The 25,326-nt window shown below is 38.8% G+C and overlaps 2 protein-coding genes across 2 annotated transcripts; both read right to left on the reverse strand.

Annotated features, from left to right (window-relative positions):
• Positions 1-592: 592 nt before the first annotated feature.
• atpsckmt (fATP synthase c subunit lysine N-methyltransferase) lies at positions 593-9,528 on the reverse strand. Its single transcript, XM_061731258.1, has 4 exons — positions 9,107-9,528; positions 7,045-7,182; positions 6,847-6,897; positions 593-1,361 (listed from the first exon to the last, which is right to left on the reverse strand). The coding sequence occupies exons 1-4, from the start codon at positions 9,371-9,373 to the stop codon at positions 1,140-1,142; spliced, it is 678 nt and encodes a 225-aa protein (XP_061587242.1). The 5' UTR covers positions 9,374-9,528; the 3' UTR covers positions 593-1,139.
• A 971-nt stretch (positions 9,529-10,499) lies between these two features.
• On the reverse strand, positions 10,500-25,057 carry LOC133453012 (neuropilin and tolloid-like protein 1). The gene is made up of 10 exons (XM_061732827.1): positions 24,679-25,057; positions 24,462-24,518; positions 23,220-23,354; positions 22,873-23,121; positions 17,633-17,674; positions 16,484-16,599; positions 15,109-15,337; positions 12,894-13,007; positions 12,652-12,796; positions 10,500-11,664 (listed from the first exon to the last, which is right to left on the reverse strand). The coding sequence occupies exons 1-10, from the start codon at positions 24,704-24,706 to the stop codon at positions 11,124-11,126; spliced, it is 1,656 nt and encodes a 551-aa protein (XP_061588811.1). The 5' UTR covers positions 24,707-25,057; the 3' UTR covers positions 10,500-11,123.
• Positions 25,058-25,326: the final 269 nt, after the last annotated feature.

Here is a 25,326-nt window from a genome sequence, read left to right on the forward strand (position 1 = left end):
GTAATCGAGTTGTAAAAAAAAAAATCAGGGGGGATGGTGGATTCTATCATATGGGGACAGATAATTTGTGCTGATTACAAATAATATAATATATTACAAATAATAGCACTGACCAAAACACCTGCAGAAATACTGCAGGAATGACATAGCAGCAGTTAAATGCAGCCTTCTGTAAGCTTTAAATATCCACTGGACTTACATCAAATACATCAAAACACAACAATAAAAAACAGTTTTCTGAACTTATCAATATGACTCTGTCCTTCACAGGATAAGTAACATGGATCACTGCAAAAACTCAAAATCCTAACAAGAATATTTGTCTTATTTCTAGTTAAAATGTCTCATTTTAGTAAAAAAAATCTCATTACACTTAATACAAGACTCATCACTGGAAAAAACAACAATTTTCACCTGTTTCAAGTAGATTTTCACTTGAAATAAGTAGAACAATCTGCCAGTGGAACAAGATTTTTTTGCTTATAATGAGAAGATAAATCTTGTCCCACTGGCAGATTTTTCTACTTATTTCAAGTGAAAAGTGAAAATTTACTTGAAACAGGTGAAAATTGTCAAATAAGTTATTTAACTATGATACAGCTGCCACTCAGGAAGGGTTATCATACCAAAATATCATCTACAGACATGGATCTTTTCAAAAATTATAAGCAAGTTTTGTCACCTTGAGTGGTGCTGATATCTGGTCTGGAACATGGACTAACTCTGCGTTACATTAACGTAAAGACTCTGACCTGACCTTATGCGTCACATTAACGCACGTCCCAGGTCACCTCATGTACAAAAAATATTATTTTTCCTAGACTCATCACTCCGGCGATTTAGAACCAACTTGTACATTTTTTCATTTAATATTATTTGCTCTTTTGTATTGCACCAATCACCACAACAAATTCCTTGTGTGTGTTAAACTACTTGGCAATAAACTTCTTTCTGATTCTTTGACCCCTGGGCAAGCATTGAGCATCACTTTAGTAAAGACTTTAATGTTTTATCCTCCAGCCCCCCATAGACATGGACAGTAAAGGCTGGAACCACAACTGCTCACTGGGGGTCCGTTTCACTCACATTCTTGCTCGTCGTGCATACAATGGCAATTTAATAACAAATACTGAGTCCTGTTACGTGTGTGAATCAGATGTATCTTGTTTCTCTAACATTGTTTTTCTTGTCAGATTATGATTCAGACTGGATTTAAAGGTTTTGGCATCGTACACCCACACAGTGTCTATGCCCTCCCCTGCAGTGTGCTCAGGGACCCATGTAGGGAAGGGGAAGCGGCAGGCCACCACCTTGGCTGTACTCTGAAGTTCACTGGCCAGCTTCAGCTCCAGCTGCTCCATCTGGACAAACACAAAGTCACAATTAAAGCTGCAAGCAGCGATGAACGGGCCCTCGCACTCACGTTCACCGCCCCCCATAAGCATTTCAGAAATGACACCACCCACGACTCTCTATGTCAAACCATTCAAAAGTTATAGCAGAAAAAAGGAACAACCAATCAGAAGAAGGGGCGGGGCTAATTCAGGCCAATGAAGGTCAAGGACTCCATACAGAGTCTGATGACACCACCCACGACTCTCTATGTCAAACCATTCAAAAGTTATAGCAGAAAATCGGGACAACCAATCAGAAGAAGGGGCGGGGCTAATTCAGGCCAATGAAGGTCAAGGACTCCATACAGAATCTGATGATACCACCCACGACTCTCTATGTCAAACCATTCAAAAGTTATGGCAGAAAATCGGGACAACCAATCAGAAGAAGGGGCGGGGCTAATTTTCACCAATTATGGTCAAGGACTCAATACTGAGTCCCATGACACCACCCACGACTCTTTATGTCAAACCTTTCAAAGGTTATGGCAGAGAAAAGTATTCTAGGGGGCGCTGTTGAGCCGTTAGGCAACGCCCATTAATGCAAACCATGAAATATCAAATTTATCACCAGGCCTGGCTTGCATGCAAAATTTGGTGACATTTGGAGATCTATCAAATATGGACCAATCAGATGAAGGGGACGAGCGCTTTTTCGCGTCTAGCGTCGCCACGGTAACACTTTTGAAAGAGAAAAGTAATGTGCGTCGTTGCAGGACAGAGACGCACATTTTGATGTAAAAAAAAAACACAAAAATTGCTGACAAAAGTTTTGGGAAGCCAGGCTCGAACTCCCGACCTCTGGCACCAAAGACCGCTATGATCTGGCTGAGCTACATCTCAGCCATTGCTTTTGCTTTGACTTACTGGCTTAAGAGAGACCAACAGAGCAATAAAATGTCTGGAACTTTTTTTCATAATTTTTTAAATATTTGTAAGGTATAAATATTAGTAAAACACTACTATTTCATTCATTACTCTTTCTGTAAGCATTCTACCGAGGTTCTAACCGGGCTGAGCACGGGACTATTTCTGACGTCACCACATTACAACAGCTGATCGGTCGGGGGGCGGGGCCGTCATCACCCTACTCGCCACTGATTGGTCGGGGGGCGGGGCCGTCATCACCCTACTCGCCACTGATTGGTCGGGGGGCGGGGCCAGCAGACGTTTGAATCAGGAAGCGGGAGTCAAACCATTAAAAAGTTACAGCAGAAAAAAGGGACAACCAATCAGAAGAAGGGGCGGGGCTAATTAAGGCCAACGAAGCTTAAGGACTCATTACAGAGTCCCATGACACCACCCACAACTCTCTATGTCAAACCATTCAAAAGTTATGGTAGAGAAAAGTTTTCTAGGGGGCGCTGTTGAGCCGTTAGGCCACGCCCATTAATGCAAACCATGAAATATCACATTTATCGCCAAGTCTGGCTTGCATGCAAAATTTGGTGACTTTTGGAGAACTATCAAATATGGACCAATCACATGAAGGGGGGGCGCGCCTTTTGGCGTCTAGCGTCGCCACGGTAACACTTTTGAAAGAGAAAAGTAATGCGTGGTGTCGCAGGATGTAGACGCACATTTTGATGTATAACACACCTGGGTGCACGTTACGGTTCGGGCTGAATTAACTGCCGAAGGAATGGCATAAATTTCGCCAAAATGACACAATTTATTCAAAATGGCCGACGTCCTGTTCGGTTTCGGCCATGGCTCCAAGAGACTTTTCTTTAAGTTGTGCCATGATACAGGTGTGTAGCGATTTTCGTGCATGTACATCAAACCGTATTGTGGGGCTTGAGGCACAAAGTTTTCCGGGGGGCGCTCTTGAGCCATTTTGCCACGCCCATTAATGCAAACCATGAAATATCAAATTTATCGCCAGGCCTGGCTTGCATGCCAAATTTGGTGCCTTTTGGGGAACTATCAAATATGGACCAATCAGATGAAGGGGGGGTGCGCTTGTTGGCGTCTAGCGTCGCCACGGTAACATTTTTGAAAGAGAAAAGTAATGCGTGTAGTCGCAGGATGGAGACGCACATTTTGATGTATAACACATCTGGGTTCACGATACGGTTCGGGCTGAATTAACTCTCGAAGGAATGGCATATATTGCTCCAAAATTACGCGATTAATTCAGAATGTTCAAAATGGCCGACTTCCTGTTCGGTTTAGGCCATGGCGCCAAGAGACTTTTCTTTAAGTTGTGACATGATACAGGTGTGTACCGATTTTCCTTCATGTACGTCACACCGTATTATGGGGCTTGAGGCACAAAGTTTTTTCTGTCGAACCAATCAGATGAAGGGTGGGCGCGCTTTTTGGCGTCTAGCGTCGCCACGGTAACACTTTTGAAAGAGAAAAGTAATGCGTGGTGTCAGAGGATGGAGACGCACATTTTGATGTATAACACACCTGGGTGCACGTTACGGTTCGGGCTGAATTAACTTTCGAAGGAATGGCATAAATTTCGCCAAAATGACACGATTAATTCAAAATGGCCGACTTCCTGTTTGGTTTCGGGCATGACGGCAAGAGACTTTTCTTTAAGTTGTCCCATGATACAGGTGTGTACCGATTTTCGTGCATGTACGTCAAACCGTATTGTGGGGCTTGAGGCACAAAGTTTTCAAGGGGGCGCTGTTGAGCCATTTTGCCACACCCAATAATGCAAACCATTAAATATCAAATTTTTCGCCAGGCCTGACTTGGGTGCAAAATTTGGTGACTTTTTGGGCATGTTAAGGGGGGCAAAAAGGCCATCACTTTGTCAGGAAAATAATAATAATAATAATAATAATAATAATAATAATAAAAATTCCTGCAAATACAATAGGGCCTTCGCACTGAAGGTGCTCGGGCCCTAATTACAATATGGAGATAAGTGGAGGGAAGATCAAAGTTACTTTATCCAGCACACATGGTGTACAAACCCAAGTCAGAAAGAGTTGGGTCGATAAATTCATTACACATCAAAAATATCACCGCTATTCTAAAAGTTACTTTGACTATTCTTTGCAGACATTGTGAATCATATCTATATACAGGACTGTCTCAGAAAATTAGAATATTGTGATAAAGTCCTTTATTTTCTGTAAGGCAAAAATGTCATACATTCTGGATTCATTACAAATCAACTGAAATATTGCAAGCCTTTTATTATTTATTATTGCTGATCATGGCTTACAGCTTAAGAAAACTCAAATATCCTATCTCAAAACATTAGAATATTCTGGGAATTTTAATCTTAAACTGTAAGCCATAATCAGCAATATTAAAATAAACGCTTGCAATATTTCAGTTGATTTGTAATGAATCCAGAATGTATGACATTTTTGTTTTTTTTAAATTGCATTACAGAAAATAAAGAACTTTATCACAATATTCAAATTTTCTGAGACAGTCCTGTATGTATGTGTGTATATATATATATATATATATATATATATATATATTTTTTTTTTTTTAACATCTATTTATCTATTTCATTTACTATGTCAATGTTTGCATTTCAAGCCTGCAGACTGTTCAAAACCGTTTGACATGGTGCCCGTTAGTGCTTTTAAGGAAATGAAAGAAATATATAATGGTTGTTTTTTTCTTCTTCTTCCAAGCAGATGATGTCAAGAGGTGATTGCAATGATGGTTTCGTACAAAAAGCTGTATCCATGATAGGGCGAGTCTCTGAGGAGCAAAAATGGATAGAGGATCTCCACTTTGACAACAAAAAATGAAATAAATTGAACCAATTTGTCAATTGTGTGTGTGACTGAGTGGTCAGCAGCACAGCAGCACCGGAGGGGACTGTGCTCTCACCATTCCTCTTCAAGCTGTACAACTCCACTTCCAGTAAACATCAAGAGTCTTGTCATCTGCAGAAATACTCAGATGGCTCTGTGGTTGTGGGTTGTACCAGTGGTGGAAAGGAGGCTGAGTACAGACAACTTATAAAATGAAGAGCTTAATGGACAACACCAGACATCCTGTTTACAGGACGGTCATACGACAACAGTGTCTTCAGATCTCCTGCTACACAAACCACTACAGGAGATCCCCCCTGCTCACATAACATATTCAGTGAAAAAACAACATATAATTTCCTTTTAGAGATTAAAAAAGTGTTATGAAACTGATCTGAAAATTTTGAGGAAATCATTTAGATCAGGGGTCGGCAACCCAAAATGTTGAAAGAGCCATATTGGACCAAAAACACAAAAAACAGCCGCAGAAAATGAAAGTCTTGTTTAAGCCTTACAATGAAGGCAGCACATGCTGCATGTATCTATATTAGTTATAACTGGGGGGAGATTTTTTTTTCATTATGCACTTTGAGAAAAAAGTTGAAATGTCGAAAAAAAGTTGAAATTGAGTTTGAGTTTGTTTATTTCGATCAGCAAAAAAATAAAAAAGTCCTTCCAACAAAACAAAAAAAGGGTACACACACAAATGTTGAGAAAAAAGTCGAAATGTTGAGATTAATGTTGAAGTACAATCTCGAGAAAAAAGTCGAAATGTTGAGAGAAAAAAGTCGAAATGTAGAGAGAAAAAAGTAGAAATGTCAAGATTAAAAAGGAAAGAAAAAGAAGAAAAGAGAAAAAAAGGAAAAAAGAAGAAAAAGGAAAAAAAGAAGAAAAAAAGGAAAAAAAAGGTCAAACATTTTTGAAAAAGCTCCAGGGAGCCACTAGGGCGGCGCTAAAGAGCCACATCTAGAGCCGCGGGTTGCCGACCCCTGATTTAGATGTTTAAGAAAAAATGTTCCTCAAAGACTGATTGGAAATGATTTGCTTTTGCACAACATATTAAGTCAGTCAAATATGTGATTGTGATGATGTGATGTAGAGGCAGGAATGTTTCTCACTGAGGGTAGTAGGTGGGTGTGGCTGTTGTGTGAGTGTCACTGGGGCTCCCTGGTTGCTAGATGGATATCACCTGCATCCGTCTGTGAATCTGTCTGCTTGGTGCGGAGAGAGGTTGAGGCAATATTTCTGCTGACCGCTACAACTTTACCATTAGGCAACCCAATTCTGCAAATATACAATCAAAGTGTATGTTTGAAAGTACATTCATAAGAGGAAATAAAAGTCACTGAACTGCAGTAGTGGAATTATGTTTTGTCCGTGGATGTAGCGCATCAGACAGATCCCTGCACTCCCCTCATGGCTATTAGTCACACTACATGTGAGGATCCTTGGAAAAGATTATTCACACTCGTCTCAAATGGCAAAACTAATACAAACACCCCCTCAGCAAAGGTGAAAACCTTTTCTGGGATGTGCTGCAGGCTTGAAATTCAAAAATTGATGTATATTAAACTAACATAATAATGAAGTCGTGAGAAAAAAAAAACTTCAGTACTCTGGGTTCATGCTGACTGCAAAGATTTGGAGTTGTATATTTTATTCCACAAAAAATAATCATGATGGTTCTGTTTATGATGAACAGCCAAACTCACCATTTGTGGGACACCGAAAATAACCACGTTGGAGTACTGAGAAAAACTGACCTGGAAAAATAATCAGAAACACTGGGATTGACAAAGTGAAATAGACGATTACTGCCATTGTTTAGTTATGTTGAATAAAATGGTCACGTCTCGACCAGAAATATTTTAAACACTATGACAAATAAACACTAATAAGGAACAACTGACCTTCCACAAGTCAGAGATGTGGAAGGAGGTGGAACGGTGGACTCCCTCCCTCCAGGCCTTGTAGCGAGAATACCACACCAGCCAGGGGTTCAGCTCAAAACCCGATGCCTGGAATCCATGTTTGGCAGCAGCAATTACCTGCAAGAGGGAAGACGCAGGGCCATGGTTACTAAGAAAGCACAAAGTGTCTCAATAATGCAGAGCGACTGTAGCAACGGTTTTGTAAAAGTTGGTAGAAAGGTAGAACATGGGCACATAAAGTTACAATCCAGATATCCACACATCCATTTCCTTCCACTAGAGTTGTGCTGATAACAGTTTGAGCAGATATGTACAGATATCCCTCTCTCCAGTCACCACCTCTAGCTCTACTCTGGACAGTTTGGGGCATTCCCCAAGTCAACCAAGGCATAATATCTCTCCAGTTAGTCTGAGATCTGCCCCAAGACTTACTTGCAAAGGGACAGACCCGAAACACATTCCCTGCAGGGCGTCAGCAGGCACGTTAACAAGATGCCCAAACCACCTGACCAGCCTCCACTAAGCTCTCTATCTTATCTACAAGAATTAGTCCAGGTCGCTTTTCGTGGGATCATGACCTCATTTTGGTAATTGAAAGATCTGCGTGTTCGTTTGTTTGTCTGGTGCACCGTAAGAGAACCAGTGAACAGAATCAAATGTTAAGACAAGCCTTTATTATATCATGCACAATATTTGCCGGCCGGAGGTTCACTTTACTCAAACCACAGAGGTAGGACAGAAAATGCATACAGTGGTCATTGATCCAGCCCTATTTATACTAAAAAGGGAGATATTCTTTACATTATAGGTCCAGATGTTTAACCGTATCTGTGAGAACACCTGTGGTTAAAGAAAGCTAAACATGTCACACTTTCAGCCATATATATTCTGCTGCTGATTGTTTCTTACTTGAGATGTTAACTCAGCAAATACCTAAGATCACTAAAACTTTGAGAAAAACAGGATTTAAAACACCTGTTTCTCTTCATTGTCTTCACCTAAAGAAGAACTCCTACAAACCAGGATGTTGTCTTGCGTTGAGAGTAACCACCAGTGTAGAATCTTATAGAAAAACCCTTCAAACCTTTAAACAATTCCATACAATTGTAACATAACAATTTGTGATATTCAAAGGTGGGTAGTAACGAGTTACATTTACTCCGTTACATTTACTTGAGAAAGTCTTGGGAAATTTTGTACTTTTAGGAGTAGTTTTGAATCACTATACTTTTTACTTTTACTTGAGTCGATTTGTGAAGAAGGAACTATTACTCTTACTCCGCTACATTAGGCTACGTTGAGCTGTTACTTTTCTTTTATCGCCTCTGCGTACGCGTCAATCTCATGACATCACTGAGTGATTCTTTGGGAAAAATTTTTGTTTTTGCATGTTTTGTCACGTTTAGAGACTCAAACACACACAGAGTTTCTATGAGTTCATGGGCTTGTTCTAGTTCTCGTGTATAAAAAAAAAAGTACAAAGGCTTGAAATTTTGTGCTGCTTGTGCTTAATTTATTTTTTTATTCTTTTATTTCTTTTATTTTATTATTTATTAAAGTACTTGAATTTACGTTAAAATTATTTTAATTTAAGCATTTTTTGTATTTTTTATTGATTTTAATTTATTTTATTATTTTATTGATTTAATTTGCCTGAAGATGATTATTTTGTACTTTTGTCTGTTTGAATGGTTGCGTTAAAAAAATAAATCAGACGTTACTCAACAGTTACTCAGTACTTGAGTAGTTTTTTCACCAAGTACTTTTTTACTCAAGTAATTATTTGGATGACTACTTTTTACTTCTACTTGAGTCATATTATTCTGAAGTAACAGTACTTTTACTTGAGTACAATTTGTGGCTACTCTACCCAGCTCTGGTGATAATAGCAGAAGGTTAGAATGAAAAGACAAACCATACTATAGGCTGATTTGTGGTTCCGCGTTACACCAACGCAGACCTACGGCGTAGGCTACGCAGCGATGTAACGCAGCACCATAAATCAGGCTTACGTAGCACACATGTGCGGGTCAGCACTCACGATCCTGCCGTCTCCGCTCCCGATGTCCGCCAGAGTCCCGGTTCTGGCTCGCAGCGCCTGCAGGACGTTTCCCACCTGAGCTGTGGTCGCGGGGACGAACGGGAGGCAAACCTTCCTCAGGGCGGGGGTGACGAACGGAGCAGCCACGGCGTACAGGGCGACCAGAGAGCCCCCCACCACCCCCGTCAGGACCAGGCCGAGGCGGCTCCTGCCCCCACCCGTCCCCCCACCTGTCCCCGGGTCCACGACCAGCTCCTCCTGTGACATTGATGCTCTGAAAACGTCCGCTAACTGTAGCTCAACTCCGTCCACAGCAGCCGCGCGTCTGGTTGAGCAGGTTAACTAGCTGCTTTCCAATGGACACCACAAACGACATGTAAACTACCATAAAAATATGCAAACAATTTGAAAATAAAAGTCGCATGGCCCGTTTGTTGACCTGTGCAACGTTATTATCATTCCGACTAGGTAACAAAGTCAAGCTATCAATGGTTCCTTTTAGGTTGCGGGTCGGTGGCCAACGACGTCAATGACCATTTACAGAGTCAAATATTATTATAGGCTTATAAACTTATAAGCAGTACTCGAGTTGTAAAAAAAAAATCAGGGGGATGGTGGATTTTATCATATGGGGACAGATAATTTGTGGTGATTACAAATAATATAATATATTACAAATAATAGCACTGACCAAAACACCTGCAGAAATACTGCAGGGATGACATAGCAGCAGTTAAATGCAGCCTTCTGTAAGCTTTAAATATCCACTGGGCTTACATCAAATAGATCAAAACACAACAATAAAAACAGATTTCTGAACTTATCAATATGCCTCTGCCCTTCACAGGATAAGTAAAATGGATCACTGCAAAAACTCAAAATCTTAACAAGAATATTTGTCTTATTTCTCACTTATCTCTGCACTCTGCGTCGCGCCCTAAAATGTCTCATTTTAGTAAAAAAATCTCATTACACTTAAAACAAGACTCATCACTGGAAAAAACAACAATTTTCACCTGTTTCAAGTAGATTTTCACTTAAAATAAGCAGAACAATCTGCCAGTGGAACAAGATTTTTTTGCTTGTAATTAGAAGATAAATCTGGTCCCACTGGCAGATTTTTCTACTTATTTCAAGTGAAAATGTACTTGAAACAGGTGAAAATTGTCAAAAAAGTTATTTTTCTGGTGTTGACTCTAAATGTTGAAATAGCAGTAATACTACATTAATTGATGAAATGACATAAGGGATGGAAAGGAGGGATGATTTTAACCGTTTTTATTTCAGGGGGGGATGCCATCCCCCCTCATCTCGAGTACTGCTTATAAATACAGAAGTTTAGAAAAATAAAGACAACACTATTTTGATATTCAAAGTAAAAGGAAATTGTTTAATCAAATAAATACAAAGGAATCAGACAGGGGATGGCATGAATCAGATGTCAACACAGAAGATGTCTACCATTAACGGACACATTTGTTCCTTGCTTTGGTGATGCAATAATGCCAAAAGTAAAGGAAAACTGTAATCATTATATTAATTAAATTCACAAAATTGATATAAATATGATATAGTATATTGTACATGATACTATAGGTAAAAATCAAAACATCAGGAACAAAAAGGGAAAAAATTGGGGAAAGTGATCTAGTATTCCAGCTGCCATTAATATTTGTATCTATGCATTCAGATCCATCTTTGATCCATCCTTGATGGATACTTAACTCTTTGGCTCGGAAGAAACAAGTGAGTGTTGGTTTCACAAACTTCAGTGTGCTCTGTTTCTACTCATTTAATGTCAAACTTGTATTTCAGCTGGATTCGCTTCAGCCAGAACTGTTCTGATCAGCAGTAATAACACATCAAAAGTGAAAGTTATATGCCTCTTTAGGAAAAAAACTAAATTGCATTTAATATTTTGTAATCCAATATATCTCTTTAAATCCTTTCCATTTGTTTTCATGTATTCTTGTTTATAGAATGATTATTCTTTAGATGCATTTAACCCTACAGTAATTTAAAAGTCGTTTGACAGTGTACGATGGACTGTGTGATCCAGCCCTGACATCCCATGGTGCATCTGATGGTGGTGCATGTGGTGCTGGCTGTTAGCGGGACCCATATCCATCATCAAATCATCCTCCTCGTCCTCTGCTCTGTACCCTTCGGCTCCATCCTGAGAGTAGCTGTGCTTCATCACCAGGATGCTGCGTCTGCCTGCTGGTGTGTTCTGGTGAGAGAGGTGCGGCGACATCTGGCTCAACATCATTGGCGACAAAGGCGGCACAATAGCTCCTCCATCGGAGGCGATTGTGGCATCCCGCATGCTCAGGTTGCTGCGGCTGCCGTGGATGCTGCCGTGGATGCTGCCGTGGTGAGAGCCACAGTGGTGGTCGCGGATGCATTTGCTTTCGGAGCGTCTGAGTTTGTGGAACTTCTCAAAGTCCTCCGCCATGCCGGCGTCGGTCAGGTCTCCAGAGGGGGCGCGGCGCAGAGTGCAGAGCTCATAGTGTGGTGGCTCAAAACCAGGGTGGAGGAGGGCAGGGTCAAAGTCATCTCTGCGGGTATGAAGAGGAAGGAAAGAAAGAGTACACAAAATCAACAACAGCATATACAGAATAGTAGGCCTGTGTTGAAAAAATCGATTTCCCAATTCTAAATCGATTCTCATATTAATTCCTAAAAATCGATTCATATGTCTAAAGATCGATTTTTTTTGGGGGGGGGGGTTATTTTCTTTTTTTTTCTTTTCTTTTTTTTTTTTTTTTTTTTTCATCATTACATTACAACTTTTGGATATTTTTTTGTTTATCCCCAAAAAAGGAATGTTTTGTTGGACACGAGAATAACTGGTGCCATGTTTTTGCCTTTAAATATGTTTAAAGGTATGAAAACATTAAAGTGTTCAGTTATAATTGCATAAATTGTCTATATTCCTTTGCCTATATATTACTTTATATACTGTCTTGTGGTTACATTTGCAAAAAATGCTAAAAACCAAATGCTCAAAAATTAAAAACCAAAATAGACCGAAAATGGAACAAATAAAAACGGAATGTGGGAAAAAATAAAACCGATTTCACCCGTCTCTGTTTGCTGCCCTGGATCTGTTTGGTAATTCTGACCCACATGATGTTTCTAAAGCAGTTCTATCAGCATTCCAAATCAATATCGGAATCGAATCGAATTGAATCAAATCTTGATAATCGATTCTGAATCTTAAGAATCGGAATCGAATCGATTCTTGACATTTGAATCGATCCCCGGCCCTACAGAATAGGTAATTCATGTCCACATGAAATCAGTTTCAGTGTTGCTCAGTGCACTTTACTACCCGGTTGCTGCATCCTGCTAGGCAGCGTACCGTGGGTTTTTTAATCACTTACTTAGTTTGCTACATAAAAGACAAAAACCATGAGCTCCACATAGCCGTACAATTTTCATCAGAGCAGGACTGAGCATGCTTTTTTGTTGTTGTTTTACATTGCTAATCATAGACCATTATTACAGGATAAAAAAGTAGTACGTGACTTTTACTCTCTCACCTGCGAACAACATATTTCTTACGAGGCTGTTTGACCTGGATGATAACAGATATGACCAGCAGGAGGACGACCAGACCACAGGTTACTCCTATGATAGTGAGGTTAGTGTTGTCCAGCGTGTCTAGGATGCTGGGTTTTCTCTTCTCTAGTTGAAGAGACAGCACATAAAGAAAAAGAAAAAAATTATGTGTTGTGAATACAGTGAGTTTGTGTTGAATACCCCCCCTTGTGTGTCAGCTTACCTTTGCAGCGATTCTCATCCCAGGGGTAAACACAGTTCTGGACACCATTGCACACAAGTGTGTTGTTAATGCACATGTTGCTGTGGCAGAAGAAAGTGTCTCCTGCACACGGGGCTGAAAAACAATAATCAGGAAACATGCATCTGTAAAGTGACTTTTTGAAAAGACATTTTAGTTGCTTCAGTTTTACCTCTCTGTTCTGTAACAGTTATTGTTTGTACTATTTCATGGGTGTTCAGCACTGCAGACAGTTGTTGTAGCACCATCATTTAAAAAAATACAATTCACTGCAAATTAGATATTTCTAATCCCACGGACCAGAGAACCTCCCAATTATTTATTTTGGCTACTTGGAAGCTGAAAATACAATAAAACATAATCAGATACTTTCAGAATCAGACCCAAAACAATAACCTATGACCACAGACTGTAAATAAAGGAAGAAGATCATTGTGGCTTTGTGAAGTCCCTGGACACAGAAGTGACCACATTTGGAAAAAGAATGTTGATACTTCTGATAATTATGAAATTAATGCAGAAGCCAACGACATGAAAGTATTGTAAAATGTATTGGCTTACTGTATCAATTGATGTGAGAGCTCAATAATCTAGAGGCTACAGTATATTGGAGCCAGTGTCTGCTGGCCGTTGGTATTTTGGTTTAAGACCCTCCTGTATTGGCTTCACATCCAGCAGTGGAAGACTGTCCTTCTTCTACACTAAATTGGTGTAAGATGCCAAAACATGTCTGTGAAGTTAAAATAAAGTGCTATGGTAGATTGGAAAATTAACTGCAATCCAAGACTTTACGGTTAATCATTCAGTCATTGATTGCATGGAGCCTGCCCTGCAGCTAAGTTGCCACACCTAAAACAAATAATAAGATACATAAAACTTGAAGCAGCACTGACTTGACCTTCATGATGGTGTTGAAGCAACTCATACTGGTCCAATTTTCACCATCATTGAGAACCCTATTGTGTGTTGTGGGTCAGGGCAGGTCCAGACAGGTCAGGTGCTGCAGCTGCAGACCTGCAGGACCATCTCTGGGATGCATCCCAGCCGGCACCAGCATTTCACTGATGGACAGGCCACAGGTTTTTCTGGCCAGGCTTGTGTTTAGAAGTTAATATTAGTGAAATTTTTTTTGATAATTAGTTCTAATTATTACAAGCAGCTACATGCACGGTTTGCAAAAAACAAATAAAACTCAGAATTCTCATTATTTTTTGATGGTAGAAGACAAATACACCCATTAATTCAGTTCAAACATAGATATTTATAAAGGTTTTAACAAAAGGCAACTTGTGCAGATGATTGTTTAAACTTTACATGTAGATGAAAGAGCGAGGGGGGAGAGATGAGTGCTGGATGCTAGTTTGACTTCTATCAAGGCACCAAGCAAACACTATGTAATTCCTGTAGAATTCAATAATCTCCTGTTTAGATCTTTCTTGCAGAGTATTAAACAAAATGTGAACATCGGGTGGTCAGCCATTCTGCAGATTTGATTTGAAAGAGCACTATTCTAATAATAGAAGTACTTAATTAAATGATTTAGGTTAGGCACACAGTGATCTCTTATATATTTGCTTTTATATTTGTATTGTATTGCACCAATCACCACAACAAATTCCTTGTGTGTGTTTAACAAACTTGGCAATAAACCCTTTTCTGATTCTGATTCTGATCTGCTGAACCCACCTAACCAGTAGTTTGAGGGGGGCATGGTGTAGTAAAACAAGTGCACCTGCAACAAGTAAGCAGTGTCATAGTTGGCACTTTATTGGCTGTAATTTTTTTGATAGGGTTGTTTCATAACAATCTGGTTGCAGAAGCTTCAAAGGTGTACAGAGGAAGCCAGACTCCAAAGAAGAAGGCTCAAACTGGAGATCCGGACATTTGGTTGTGCAACTGTTAATTTGAGTGACCAATATTTGAGCGAAGAAGAATAAATATTCAAGTTATGTCATAATATTTGGTAGCATGTAAATGGGGTGGGAAAAACGAAGATTTCCTCTCAAAATGAAAAATCTACTATTGATTAAAGATACTCATGTGATCCCAAAGGCATGCAGCAGAAATTCTAAACAAATATCAAATTAAGTCAAGTTAAATGAAAATCATCACTGAAGCCAACTGATTATGATAAACATCTTTACCACACACAAGTAACATTTTCCTTAGCATTTACAGTGATCTCTTGAAGGCTTACGTTCATGGAAAGTTGTAAAGAGGATCTTGAACCTGCTCTTCCTGCTCCCCTCGTCCGCCCACATCCTCACCACGCCCAAAGAGTTCAGCAGCATGACATTGTTGGCTACGGTGGAGCAGAACTTATTCTTCAGGTGCTCAACTGAGCTGCTGCCGTCATAGATGGCAACGAAGTTGCGCTTGCACTCATTTGAGTTGTGCATTTCATACTCCAGAAATCGCAGGTAGATCTGTGGGCAGAGCAGAATAAATGAGCAGGGACTGGATCAGGTTTTAGTAACTGCTGCTTAGTCTCCAAACATTTCTTTCCCAGTTACCTTATTGTTTGTCACATGGTAACAAAAAGGCAAATCTTATTTGATCTGGATCAACCGCATGCAGACAAATAGGACGCACTCAGAATTATTTTATAAATGTTTACACTCATACATTACGACAGAGTATTAGGGCCAAACTAAGACAAAAAAAAATTGGAAATTACGAGAATAAAGTCATAATATAATGAGAATAAAGTCGTAAAATTACAAGAATAAAGTCGTAATGTTGCGAGAATAAAGTCGTAATAGAATAAAGTCGTAATATTATGAGAATAAAGTCGTAATATTACGAGAATAAAGTCGTAAAATTACGAGAATAAAGTCGTAACATTACGAGAATAAAGTCGTAATGTTGCGAGAATAAAGTCGTAATATTATGAGAATATAATTTATGAGAACTCTAACAGGAAGAGCTTCTTCTCCCTGTGTTAAAATGAGGAATATTGAGCATCTTGTGAAGTTATATTTATATATTTATAATATATTACGACTTTATTCTCGTAATATTATGACTTTATTCTCGTAATATTATGACTTTATTCTCGTAATTTTACGACTTTATTATCGTAATATTATGACTTTATTCTCGTAATTTTACGACTTTATTCTCGTAATATTATGACTTTATTCTCGTAATTTTACGACTTTATTCTCATTACATTATGACTTTATTCTCCTAATTTCCTTTTTTTGTTTTTTTGTTTGGCCCTAATACTCCGTCGTAATACATAAATATTTACAATAAAGAAAAGTTTATTGTTGTAATGTAAGGCACTGCTTGTCCAGTGTATGAGATGCAATGACATCTAGTGGCACAATTTCCAAACTGCAGTCAAGTGAATTTGACAGTTTTTAAATCTGTCCACCCTGTAAATTGAAACTAAAATTACTGTTTTACTTTTCCACTACAACCACTGATCAGCTTCAAAGCCAGTTGGTAGTTTTGGTTGTTTGTATCTGTTTTAATCCATGTGTAGCTGTACGAAATGCCATTTCAAATTTTCCCAAATTTCATTTTCTGTTAGCTGCTACAAAGGGAATAGCAAAGAGCATACACACCTTAGCTTTGGGAGGGGCCCGGATGTACCACCTGCAGTCCACAGCTTCAGTTTTTAGTGCTCTGATATGCGCTGAATCCACAAATCCCTCTGGACCACTCATATCAAAGTCACAGTCTGTGGAATACAACAGTTTTACCTGGGAGGTCAAATCCCAGAGAAGCTGAAGGAGTTGACCAGGGAGAGGGAGGTCTGGACCAGCTTAGACTGTTACTCCTGAGACTTTTACTGGCAAAGTAGAAGTTAACAGATGGATGGATGAAATGTGAAAAGACACTGTGTGCTAGTGCTAATGCTAATACTAAATTTTAACTATAATAAACTATATTTTTTATATATTTTTTTCCACATCCACTGATTCCTGTGATAGTTAATAAATGATATGTTAAGTTGTATGTTAAATGATAAGTTTTACCATCTTTTGCTGCTTGTATATCTAATTTTCCCACAAAATGTTAACCAGTAAAACAGTAAAACCATAAATCAAAAACTGACCTTGGCTGAAATCATTTCACTCAGGACAAAACTGTAGGATGTGTCCTTAACCAGGATTGGTTTACAGACTAGTTGTTCAGTTGCTCACTTAATTCTGGTGCCACTTTTAAGGCATACGAATTTGGATGTTGTTTTCATGAGAATTAAATATGGAGGGGGTCACAAATCCACAAGAAGTGACATTGATTAAAGCATTTTTAAATGGATGGAGTCTTAAACTTCGAAGGTTCAGTGCATGTGCAGCTTCCTACTTTGGAAATGAGTTTTGATTGTATTTGAGTTAACATGGTAACTCCCTGAGGAAAGTAACATCATTACAAGTCTTTCAGAACTGAGTTATGAATCTGTTACATAGCATTGGAAAAGTTGCTCCCATCAGAAGTTGAGAAAAGTTCAACTTTCCGTGCTTTGACATGAACACCAGCCAATCAACTTGCATCTACGTAGACCAGCGCTGGCTCGTGACATGGTACATGAGAGCAGGCCAACAGCAGTTAAAGGTTGTTATACATTAAATATGGGAGAAGGGCTGATTATTGTCATCGGCCCATCTTGTATGACCAGACCTTCCTTTTCAGTCAACCACTGCGCTGATTGTCTTTACTTGATGCAGCAGGACTGCAGGTATGTCGAGTCATGAACGATTAATACTCACTTGGTAAAGCTGGCAGTACCCCAACGTCTTTAAACTCCGGATCTAAAAAGAACATATCAGTCACGTTCAGTCACATGAGAAACAAACTTGATCACATATGCATTTAACAGAGTGTAGATTTGAGAATAAGTTGATAGATGGCTTTTATGTATAATAACTGGTGAAAAATACATTCATAAATGCAGATTATACCCAAAATGAGCAGCCTGACAAACCCCTGTATTCTCTGTGCAGATTATACAGAGAACAGGCAGGTGTGAGTACATTTCATCTAGTATATTTCACTAGTACTGTTTTGTAGGAAGAAAATATGCTAGATGCTCTTTTCTAGATTTTAGTTCAGCTTTCAATACTATACAGCCCCATATCCTTCTCAGCAAACTCATACAAACTTATTCCATGTGTCATCAGGTAGTATCACTCATTTCTAACCAACAGCACTCAGTGAGTCAGAGAGAAGTTAGGTTTTCAGATGACATTGCAATCATTGGACAATTGGACAAAGACACTGATATTTCAGTTTATAATATGGAGGTGAATACATTTGTCCAATGGTGTGATGGCCTCATTGTTAATGTTGAAGAAATTATTTTTGATCCAGGTCGCCTTGAAGAGCACACCTCCCTTCTGGTCAGTAAAACCTGCATTACTCAAGAGAATTCATACAAATACTCGGGGGTGCATAATGACTCAAGCCTATCCTGGGATATTCAACTGAATTCTATCTGCTTGTAGGATTCAAAAGCAACTGTTTTTGTGTGGAAAAGAAAATAATGTTAGTTTTTTTATCATGCTGTGACAGAAAGCACAATAAATGGAATTGCAGCTTGCTTTGGGAATCTGTCATCAAAACGAACCAAACTGGTTTGTACAGCACTGAAAGTGATGGGGGTAAGGGGACATCCCGTCCTTAAACAGCTTTTTGAGGATATCAATTTAGCACAAAAAACAAGGAAAACATTTTAATTTAGTAGATTATTCCTTTGTTGTAACAATGCCTCATGACAATAAATCTTATTCCGTTGGAAAGACTTTTTATTTCCCTTTTAAATGGTGCCACATTTGTAAGGATCATGCATTAATGGGATGAGCAGCAGAGCTGAGTGGGTTGCCCATGAAAAATTTGTCAAATCTTTGCTGCCATTGCCAGACAACTTTGAAAATGGTTTGGCAATGGGAAATACATTGCCAAAACACTTATTGGCAATTTAACAATTTATCTGTTTAACAAACAGGAGCCTCAGTAGTTGCACAGGCTTGTATTGTTTTTCATTGTGCGGTGTATCTGCGTAGGTTTGTCCATTTACATACTGTCTACTACCTTTATTTTTTGTTTAGGACAAATTTCCACCAGGACGAATGAATTAACCTTCAATCTTAAAAATACAATAAAGGACTATTATACACTGTTCTGTTGGATGTGAAATATGTGCAACATTTCCTGCAAAACATTTTTCAGAGAAAAAGAGATTTAAAAAAAAAATTTGATGAAAAATACCAGAGGATAAGAGCAACAATATTAAATACATATTGAAAAAAAAAAAAAAAACAGGCAGCTGGCCAATGCTCACATCATCTATCTGCATCACATATCTTCTAGTCTCGTTTAAACACACCCAAAACCCTGATGTTGTTCATCAAAAAAAGAGAAAAAAAGCAAATTACTCCCAACATCAGGAAAGGAACAGATATTGTGTCCTAAACCTTTGTGCTGATGAATCCACTTGCTACGTGGATTAAAAACCCTAACAGACCAGCTTAGTTGAGGACAGATTGGGCTGCAGCAGCATCAACAACAACCTGCTGATAAAAACATTACTTCCACTTGGGACTACTCTTGGAAGCACGTTGTTTGATACATTTTTTTTATGTATACATTTAATACCATTCAGTAAAACATGTAGAAAAAGATTTAAAAAGAAAGAATAAAATCAGGGTAAATAGTGAGAATGTATTAACCAAAGTTGCATTGTTTTTGTTTTTTGTCTTCATAAATTAAGTTCTATCTTTTAACTGTTTATTCATTTACGTGTTCATTCTTACATCCATTTATTCATTCATTGGTAATGCAGACAGAGGCTGTGATGTAAGCAGGGAAGATGATGACTTGACTGACTTTCAAATCAGCAAGGACTCTTATTAATCCTCTCATGTTTCTTATCCATTCTGCTGCAGGCTTGGCCAGATTATTCACATCCATGCCTCTGTGTGTGTTTGTGCACGCGCATGCGAGCGTGCGTGTGTGTGTGTTACAATACATTTGCAGAGGCTTTACAGGAAATACACAAAATACATGAAAATAAATGTAAGGCTGAGATAAAGACAAGATGCATGATGGTTTTGATAAATCCTCCTTGAAAATTGTGTTGCACACACAAGAAGTGGGATTAAACAAGTTTGTCTCACAACATTCTCCTCATAAATCAGATTTATTTGTGGGTAATCAAAAACATATTCTGAAGTGAGAATAGAACAACAGCAATAAGTCATTAAGGCATTGTTTTTGTGTTTTTAATATATGCTGGTTATAAAAAGGACATCCCAGAGAAGTTGAGTAGGAATTCAGTAAGTGGTGTAATTGAGAATAAAAAAAGTGCTTTTCAACCGCTTTTATTCTTTTTGCAATAATCAGTTAGACAAATTGATTGTAATTGGGAAAAAATAAAAAATCTCTGTTGCCAGGAAACAACTTTGCTTTCCTACAGTAAATGTGTATTATTTAATACTCATTTGCAGGTTGTACTCTGCACAGCATCACATGTTTTCTAATCACTGAAAGTAACAGTTTGACATTAGAACTTGCACTTACAAATCCAAATAATGCAGAACAGAACCAACTTATCCATTTAAATCAAGACCGGACATCGTAATGTAATCGTAACCCTGAGCAATTTATATCTTGCATAGGTTAAGCTTTGCATATTGTATCATATTTGAATACAAAAGGTTAACTAAAAGTTGAAGTCGTGCACAACAGTCAGACATCACTTTTTAAGTACAATGTCATCATGCAAACAGCTGAGTTGAAAACCTTTCCCCCAGAATTCCATACACTAAAGTAAATGACCTTTTTACGTGCATAAATCCTTCAAAAACTAACTTTGTCCACTCATTTCACATGACAAAGCAAAGATCAACAATAGTTTACAGAATTTTATTTCGATAGGCTGTTATTTTGCGTGCATACATGTGGATGAATTTATGTAACCGGAATTAAACTGAAGATTAACTTTTGGCCTCCAGGACACACTACATTTGATGCAAATACACGGGAACCGGCTTTTCTTGATCCGCTAATAATGGAAAATATCCTCTTAAAGGGGCAGATCATGTTAAAGAAAAACAGACCTTTATCAGTCTCTCAAAATCAAGTCTTACGCTAATTTGCTTAATTTCTCATGGAGGGAAGGGGGAGGGGTAAACTTAAAATCCACCTGTGTCTTTTTTCTTAAAAAATAAAAAACTGTGTTGAGCCTACAGATTAAAGTGCATACTAACAATTTTCAAAATATCATATATTGTATCATATATGTTATTTCATTAAGTCATTAGCCATATTATAATATTACTGTCTCTAACCTGTTAAACTCTTTCATATTTGCACTGAATTCCAGCAACAGGAAATAACTGCTTATCTTTTTTACCTTTCTGCAAGTTGTTAAAAAACAAAACATTTAATTTTGGGTTAAAATTAATTGTAACTATTGGTGTAAAGTTAACCCACATTAAAAATAATTATTAACATTAGCTTATGAAGACTTAAGAAAAAACTAAGAGTGGATAGACCAAATATCTGATGGAGAAATGACAACATATTTTTTAATTTTACGTTGCCCACAAAGTGGCTGTTACGCTGTTTCAGCATTCATATCCGTATTAACAGTGTTTTAACAACTTGGGCCAGTTGAATGCATGACTTGAGATGAGACTGTGCATCGCAGAGGAATCAGCAGCTGGTAAGGCTCAAAACAGACGGGGGATGGGGATGTACTTCAGACAAAAAAACTGCCAGGAGTGGAGAGGAGAGGAGTGGTCAACTCCACCCCAATGCACCTGCTACGAAACAGAGCTGTAAAGACCGTGCTGAAAGAATGAGTGGTTGCACTGTAGCTCAGTGTTATTTTGCACCAAGCATGTCGCAGACATTTCATTATGACCTCAGAAAATTGTGCCAACATGGGCCAAAATATGCTGCTTTTAAAAACTAAATCATGTGAGACGGAATAAATTGTCTACATCTGGAATAATCCTTAAAAGAGTCAAATCTATAGAAGAAAATCAATTATGTTAACGAAAAAGTTTTAAAAAAAAATAGTTGGATAAATGGACAGAGGGATGAAAATGTTAATCTCTGCCCCTTGTCAGTGTAGGTGGCCTACAAAATCTGTGTTGATAAAGCCTGTGCCTTGGACTCCCTTAAGCTGCTACCGCGGCTCAGCGCTGACAAGCTGCATTCCCTGAAGACAAGCTTTCATTAACTCTCGTGTGTCAGTGTGTGCGACTGAGGGAACAAGTGCCTCTGTGTGTGTGCGGTGTGTGTGAGGATGCGCTAGTGTGTATTCGTGTGTGTTCTCCTCCCCTTCGCTTGTCAGATGCTGCTGCTGTGCCTGCACTACAAATGGAAGTTAGAGCAAATTCAAAGCAACTGACCCTTAATAAAATTGCAATATGCAATGATTTGACTTCACAGGCCGTAATAAGTACCACACCTTTGATTTTTCTTTTTTTTTTTTTAATAATCAACCAAAAAGGGACGGACAGGATGAACGAGATGTTTGGCTCAGGTGATACACAACAATGTCAAATTCACAGCAGACGGTGAATTGACTGAGAGAGACGGCCAAGGACAAGCAGAGCTTAGAGCCCAATTACACTCATCATCTTCCCTCCAACGGTGTAGCAGAGCCATAACTTGATGTCTGTATTTTCTGGTTTTATTGACCCAACTGTTCTCACTTCCATCATTTCAAACTGCTACACTCCCACAGAAGAGTGAGGTCTGTTGCAGAAGGAAAGGTTAGAAGTAGCCTCAGCACCATTTTTTCATTTGATGCTAGGCAGGTTATATGCTTTGGGTTCACTCAAGCTTCTTCCTTAAAAAATACCATTGGAAGACCAAAGCATACCAAAGCAAACAGTACAATCAATGCCTGTTACATCAAAACAATGACCAAGAGTGTTTGTACCCTATCCTGATAAATGAAGAGAAGTGCAGAGAGTTTTTAACTTCCATCACTCACCTCGTGTGAAGTTATACCTGGCAGAGAAACCCATGGACTCCAGCTCACTGTCCGCCACAAACTTGATATAGAGATACCTCCCGCTGGAGCGGACGTAGGACGGGCTCTCCTGCCCACAGTAGCGGCCGATGATGGGCGAGAAACCAAAGGGGCCATCACGTACTTCAATGTGGTCAAACCTGCACTCCCAGGATGGCTCGATGGAGTACCTCGTATCGAAGAACAGGTCGATGCACTGACGAGGCGCGGCTGCAGCACCGGGGCAGGTTCAGACATGACAGGAGGTGTTAAAAGCAGAAGAGATTGCAAGTGTCTCAAAGGTAAAAAAAAAGAAGAAGAAGACTCACCTTCTATAATGTAGATGCATTCCTTCTCAGGTGGGTATTTCTCAGGGTAGTTGGGGGAGGTGAAATACCCTCCATCAGCTTCTTTCACCCAAGTCCCACACTGTCCAGCTGGAGTCACACCTGAGTTGTTCTTCACTGGCAGCAGAGGGAGGAGTGGACATTCATATGTATCATTGCTATCATTGCTGCCTGAACGCACCCTGAGATCCTCTGGTGGGTCATTCCTGGCCATTCCTTGGTCTAACTTAAAGACCAAGGGGCGACCGGGCCTTTTCTGTTTTAGCCCCTCGCTTATGGAATGACCTGCCGGAGGAGATCAGAGTAGCTAACACATTGTCTTCTTTTAAGTCACTTTTAAAAACTCACTTTTTTAGACTTGCGTTTAACTGATTGTATTATTTGTCTCTTTTTATTAGCTCTCAATTGAAATAAGATAAGATAAGATAAGATAAAACCTTTAATAGTCCCACAGAGGGGAAATTTGCAGTTTACAGCAGCAAAGGGGATAGTGCAAAAAAACAAGAGGCATCAATAGAAAAAGTAATAACACAGTAATAACAATAACACACTATAAACAGTAAACTGGTATATACAATAATAATAATAAGAAGAAAAATAAATAATAAGAAATACTAGTATATAAAAAGATAACAGACGGATATATACAGATGGATATTTACATAATTGCATGTTGCAGTGAATGAAAGATATTGCACATTATTTCCCTTTATGTACATTGTGTCTTAATATTGTACTAATTGTTTGTTTCCTGTTTTTAATTGTATGTAAAGCACTTTGTGACTTGTTTTTGAAAAGCGCTTTATAAATAAAGGTATTATTATTATTATTATTATTATTATTATTATTATTATTATTATTATTGCTTCCTTTAATTACATTTCTAGCTTCTAGCTTTTTTAATTTTTAATTCTTTTTTAACAAAAACACAAATAAAATAAAACGTATTTGCATTATCAAATTGTTTTCAAGTTTTAACTGTTAACATTTCAAATTGTAAATCCAAGTCATCAAACAGATGGACACATTACTAGCCACAGAGAGATTATTAATGACATCTTTGCAGAAAAAAAGATGATTGAGAAACGAGAAAACATTCGGTCCTGAAACCAACAAATGGTAAATGCAGCATGCCATTATTTCTAAAAACAACAAACACAAAAACAACCTATTGACTTTTAGTAACTGTTTCTTGCATCAATGCAGTGTCTGCAGGATTTTTACCTTGGGCTTTAGTTGTAGCTGTTGCAGAAGACAGCTCAGCTGAGATGACTGCTAAAGCTGAGAAAACAGGACAGAAAAGATGTTATTTGAACACAAGTGTAGTAAAAATGAGGGGTAAATACTAACTCGTAGGCTTTACCACAAGGAAAAATCACATTTTCAAATCGGCAGCATCTTCAAGTGGTTATTATGAGACATGCTGACTCAGCCAACTCACCGATGCGCAGCAGAAGTTGGAGCAGCATTTCTGTTCCCGTGGACGAGAGTCTCTGTCTCGGTTATCGCCATTAAACTGTCGGAGCCGTCGGTTCCTGCGCGTCTTTATGCCGTTAAAAAGATCAATAAGTTCCTGCGAGCCATCAGTAGTTTGTGGAGTGCGCCAGCTCCGAGAGCAGACACTTGTCCATCCTTCTCCCTCCGGCTCCGACAGCGCACAGGATTAAACTCCGGCCGCCACAAACCTTCACTATTTTTTTGCTCCACCTTTTAGGCTGTTTTAATCCACTCTCGAGACAGGCTTGTGCCAGCAAATGTGATATTCTGGGCGCGTATTTGTGCGCGCAGAGACCGCCCCAGCACCATCAGTCCAGGCTGGTGACAGCACCAGTAAACTTTGGTGGAGAGAGCAGCACTTGGACGCTCATAAGTCATGCGTTTGTAGTGGAAGAAGATGTATGCAGTTCAGCACTGTCCTGATGAAAAAACCCAGGGTCACCCTGAAAAAGACCGAGTAGCAAACGTTGCTCTAAAAGCCACATTCAAGTTGTTCAGCATGGCAGCATTTCTATGGAGCCAAATCAAGGCCAAAAGTTTTGCTAATTTGAAAATAAAATTTGAACCTGAAAATTCTTTTTTACGGTTTCAA

This window comes from Cololabis saira, chromosome 10 (assembly GCF_033807715.1).
Source record: "Cololabis saira isolate AMF1-May2022 chromosome 10, fColSai1.1, whole genome shotgun sequence".
Taxonomy (NCBI): domain Eukaryota; kingdom Metazoa; phylum Chordata; class Actinopteri; order Beloniformes; family Belonidae; genus Cololabis; species Cololabis saira.

Excerpts from the sequence above, each read along its gene's own strand:
- atpsckmt (XM_061731258.1), bottom strand. The coding sequence starts at position 9,373 with ATGTCACAGGAGGAGCTGGTCGTGGACCCGGGGACAGGTGGGGGGACG. Across the intron at positions 6,898-7,044 it reads ACATCTCTGACTTGTGGAAG|GTCAGTTTTTCTCAGTACTC; the intron begins GTCAGTTGTTCC and ends TTATTTTTCCAG. Across the intron at positions 1,362-6,846 it reads TTTTCGGTGTCCCACAAATG|ATGGAGCAGCTGGAGCTGAA; the intron begins GTGAGTTTGGCT and ends GTGTTTGTCCAG.
- LOC133453012 (XM_061732827.1), bottom strand. The coding sequence starts at position 24,706 with ATGCTGCTCCAACTTCTGCTGCGCATCG. Across the intron at positions 24,519-24,678 it reads CCAACTTCTGCTGCGCATCG|CTTTAGCAGTCATCTCAGCT; the intron begins GTGAGTTGGCTG and ends CTGTTTTCTCAG. Across the intron at positions 23,122-23,219 it reads ATGCATCTACATTATAGAAG|CCGCGCCTCGTCAGTGCATC; the intron begins GTGAGTCTTCTT and ends CCGGTGCTGCAG.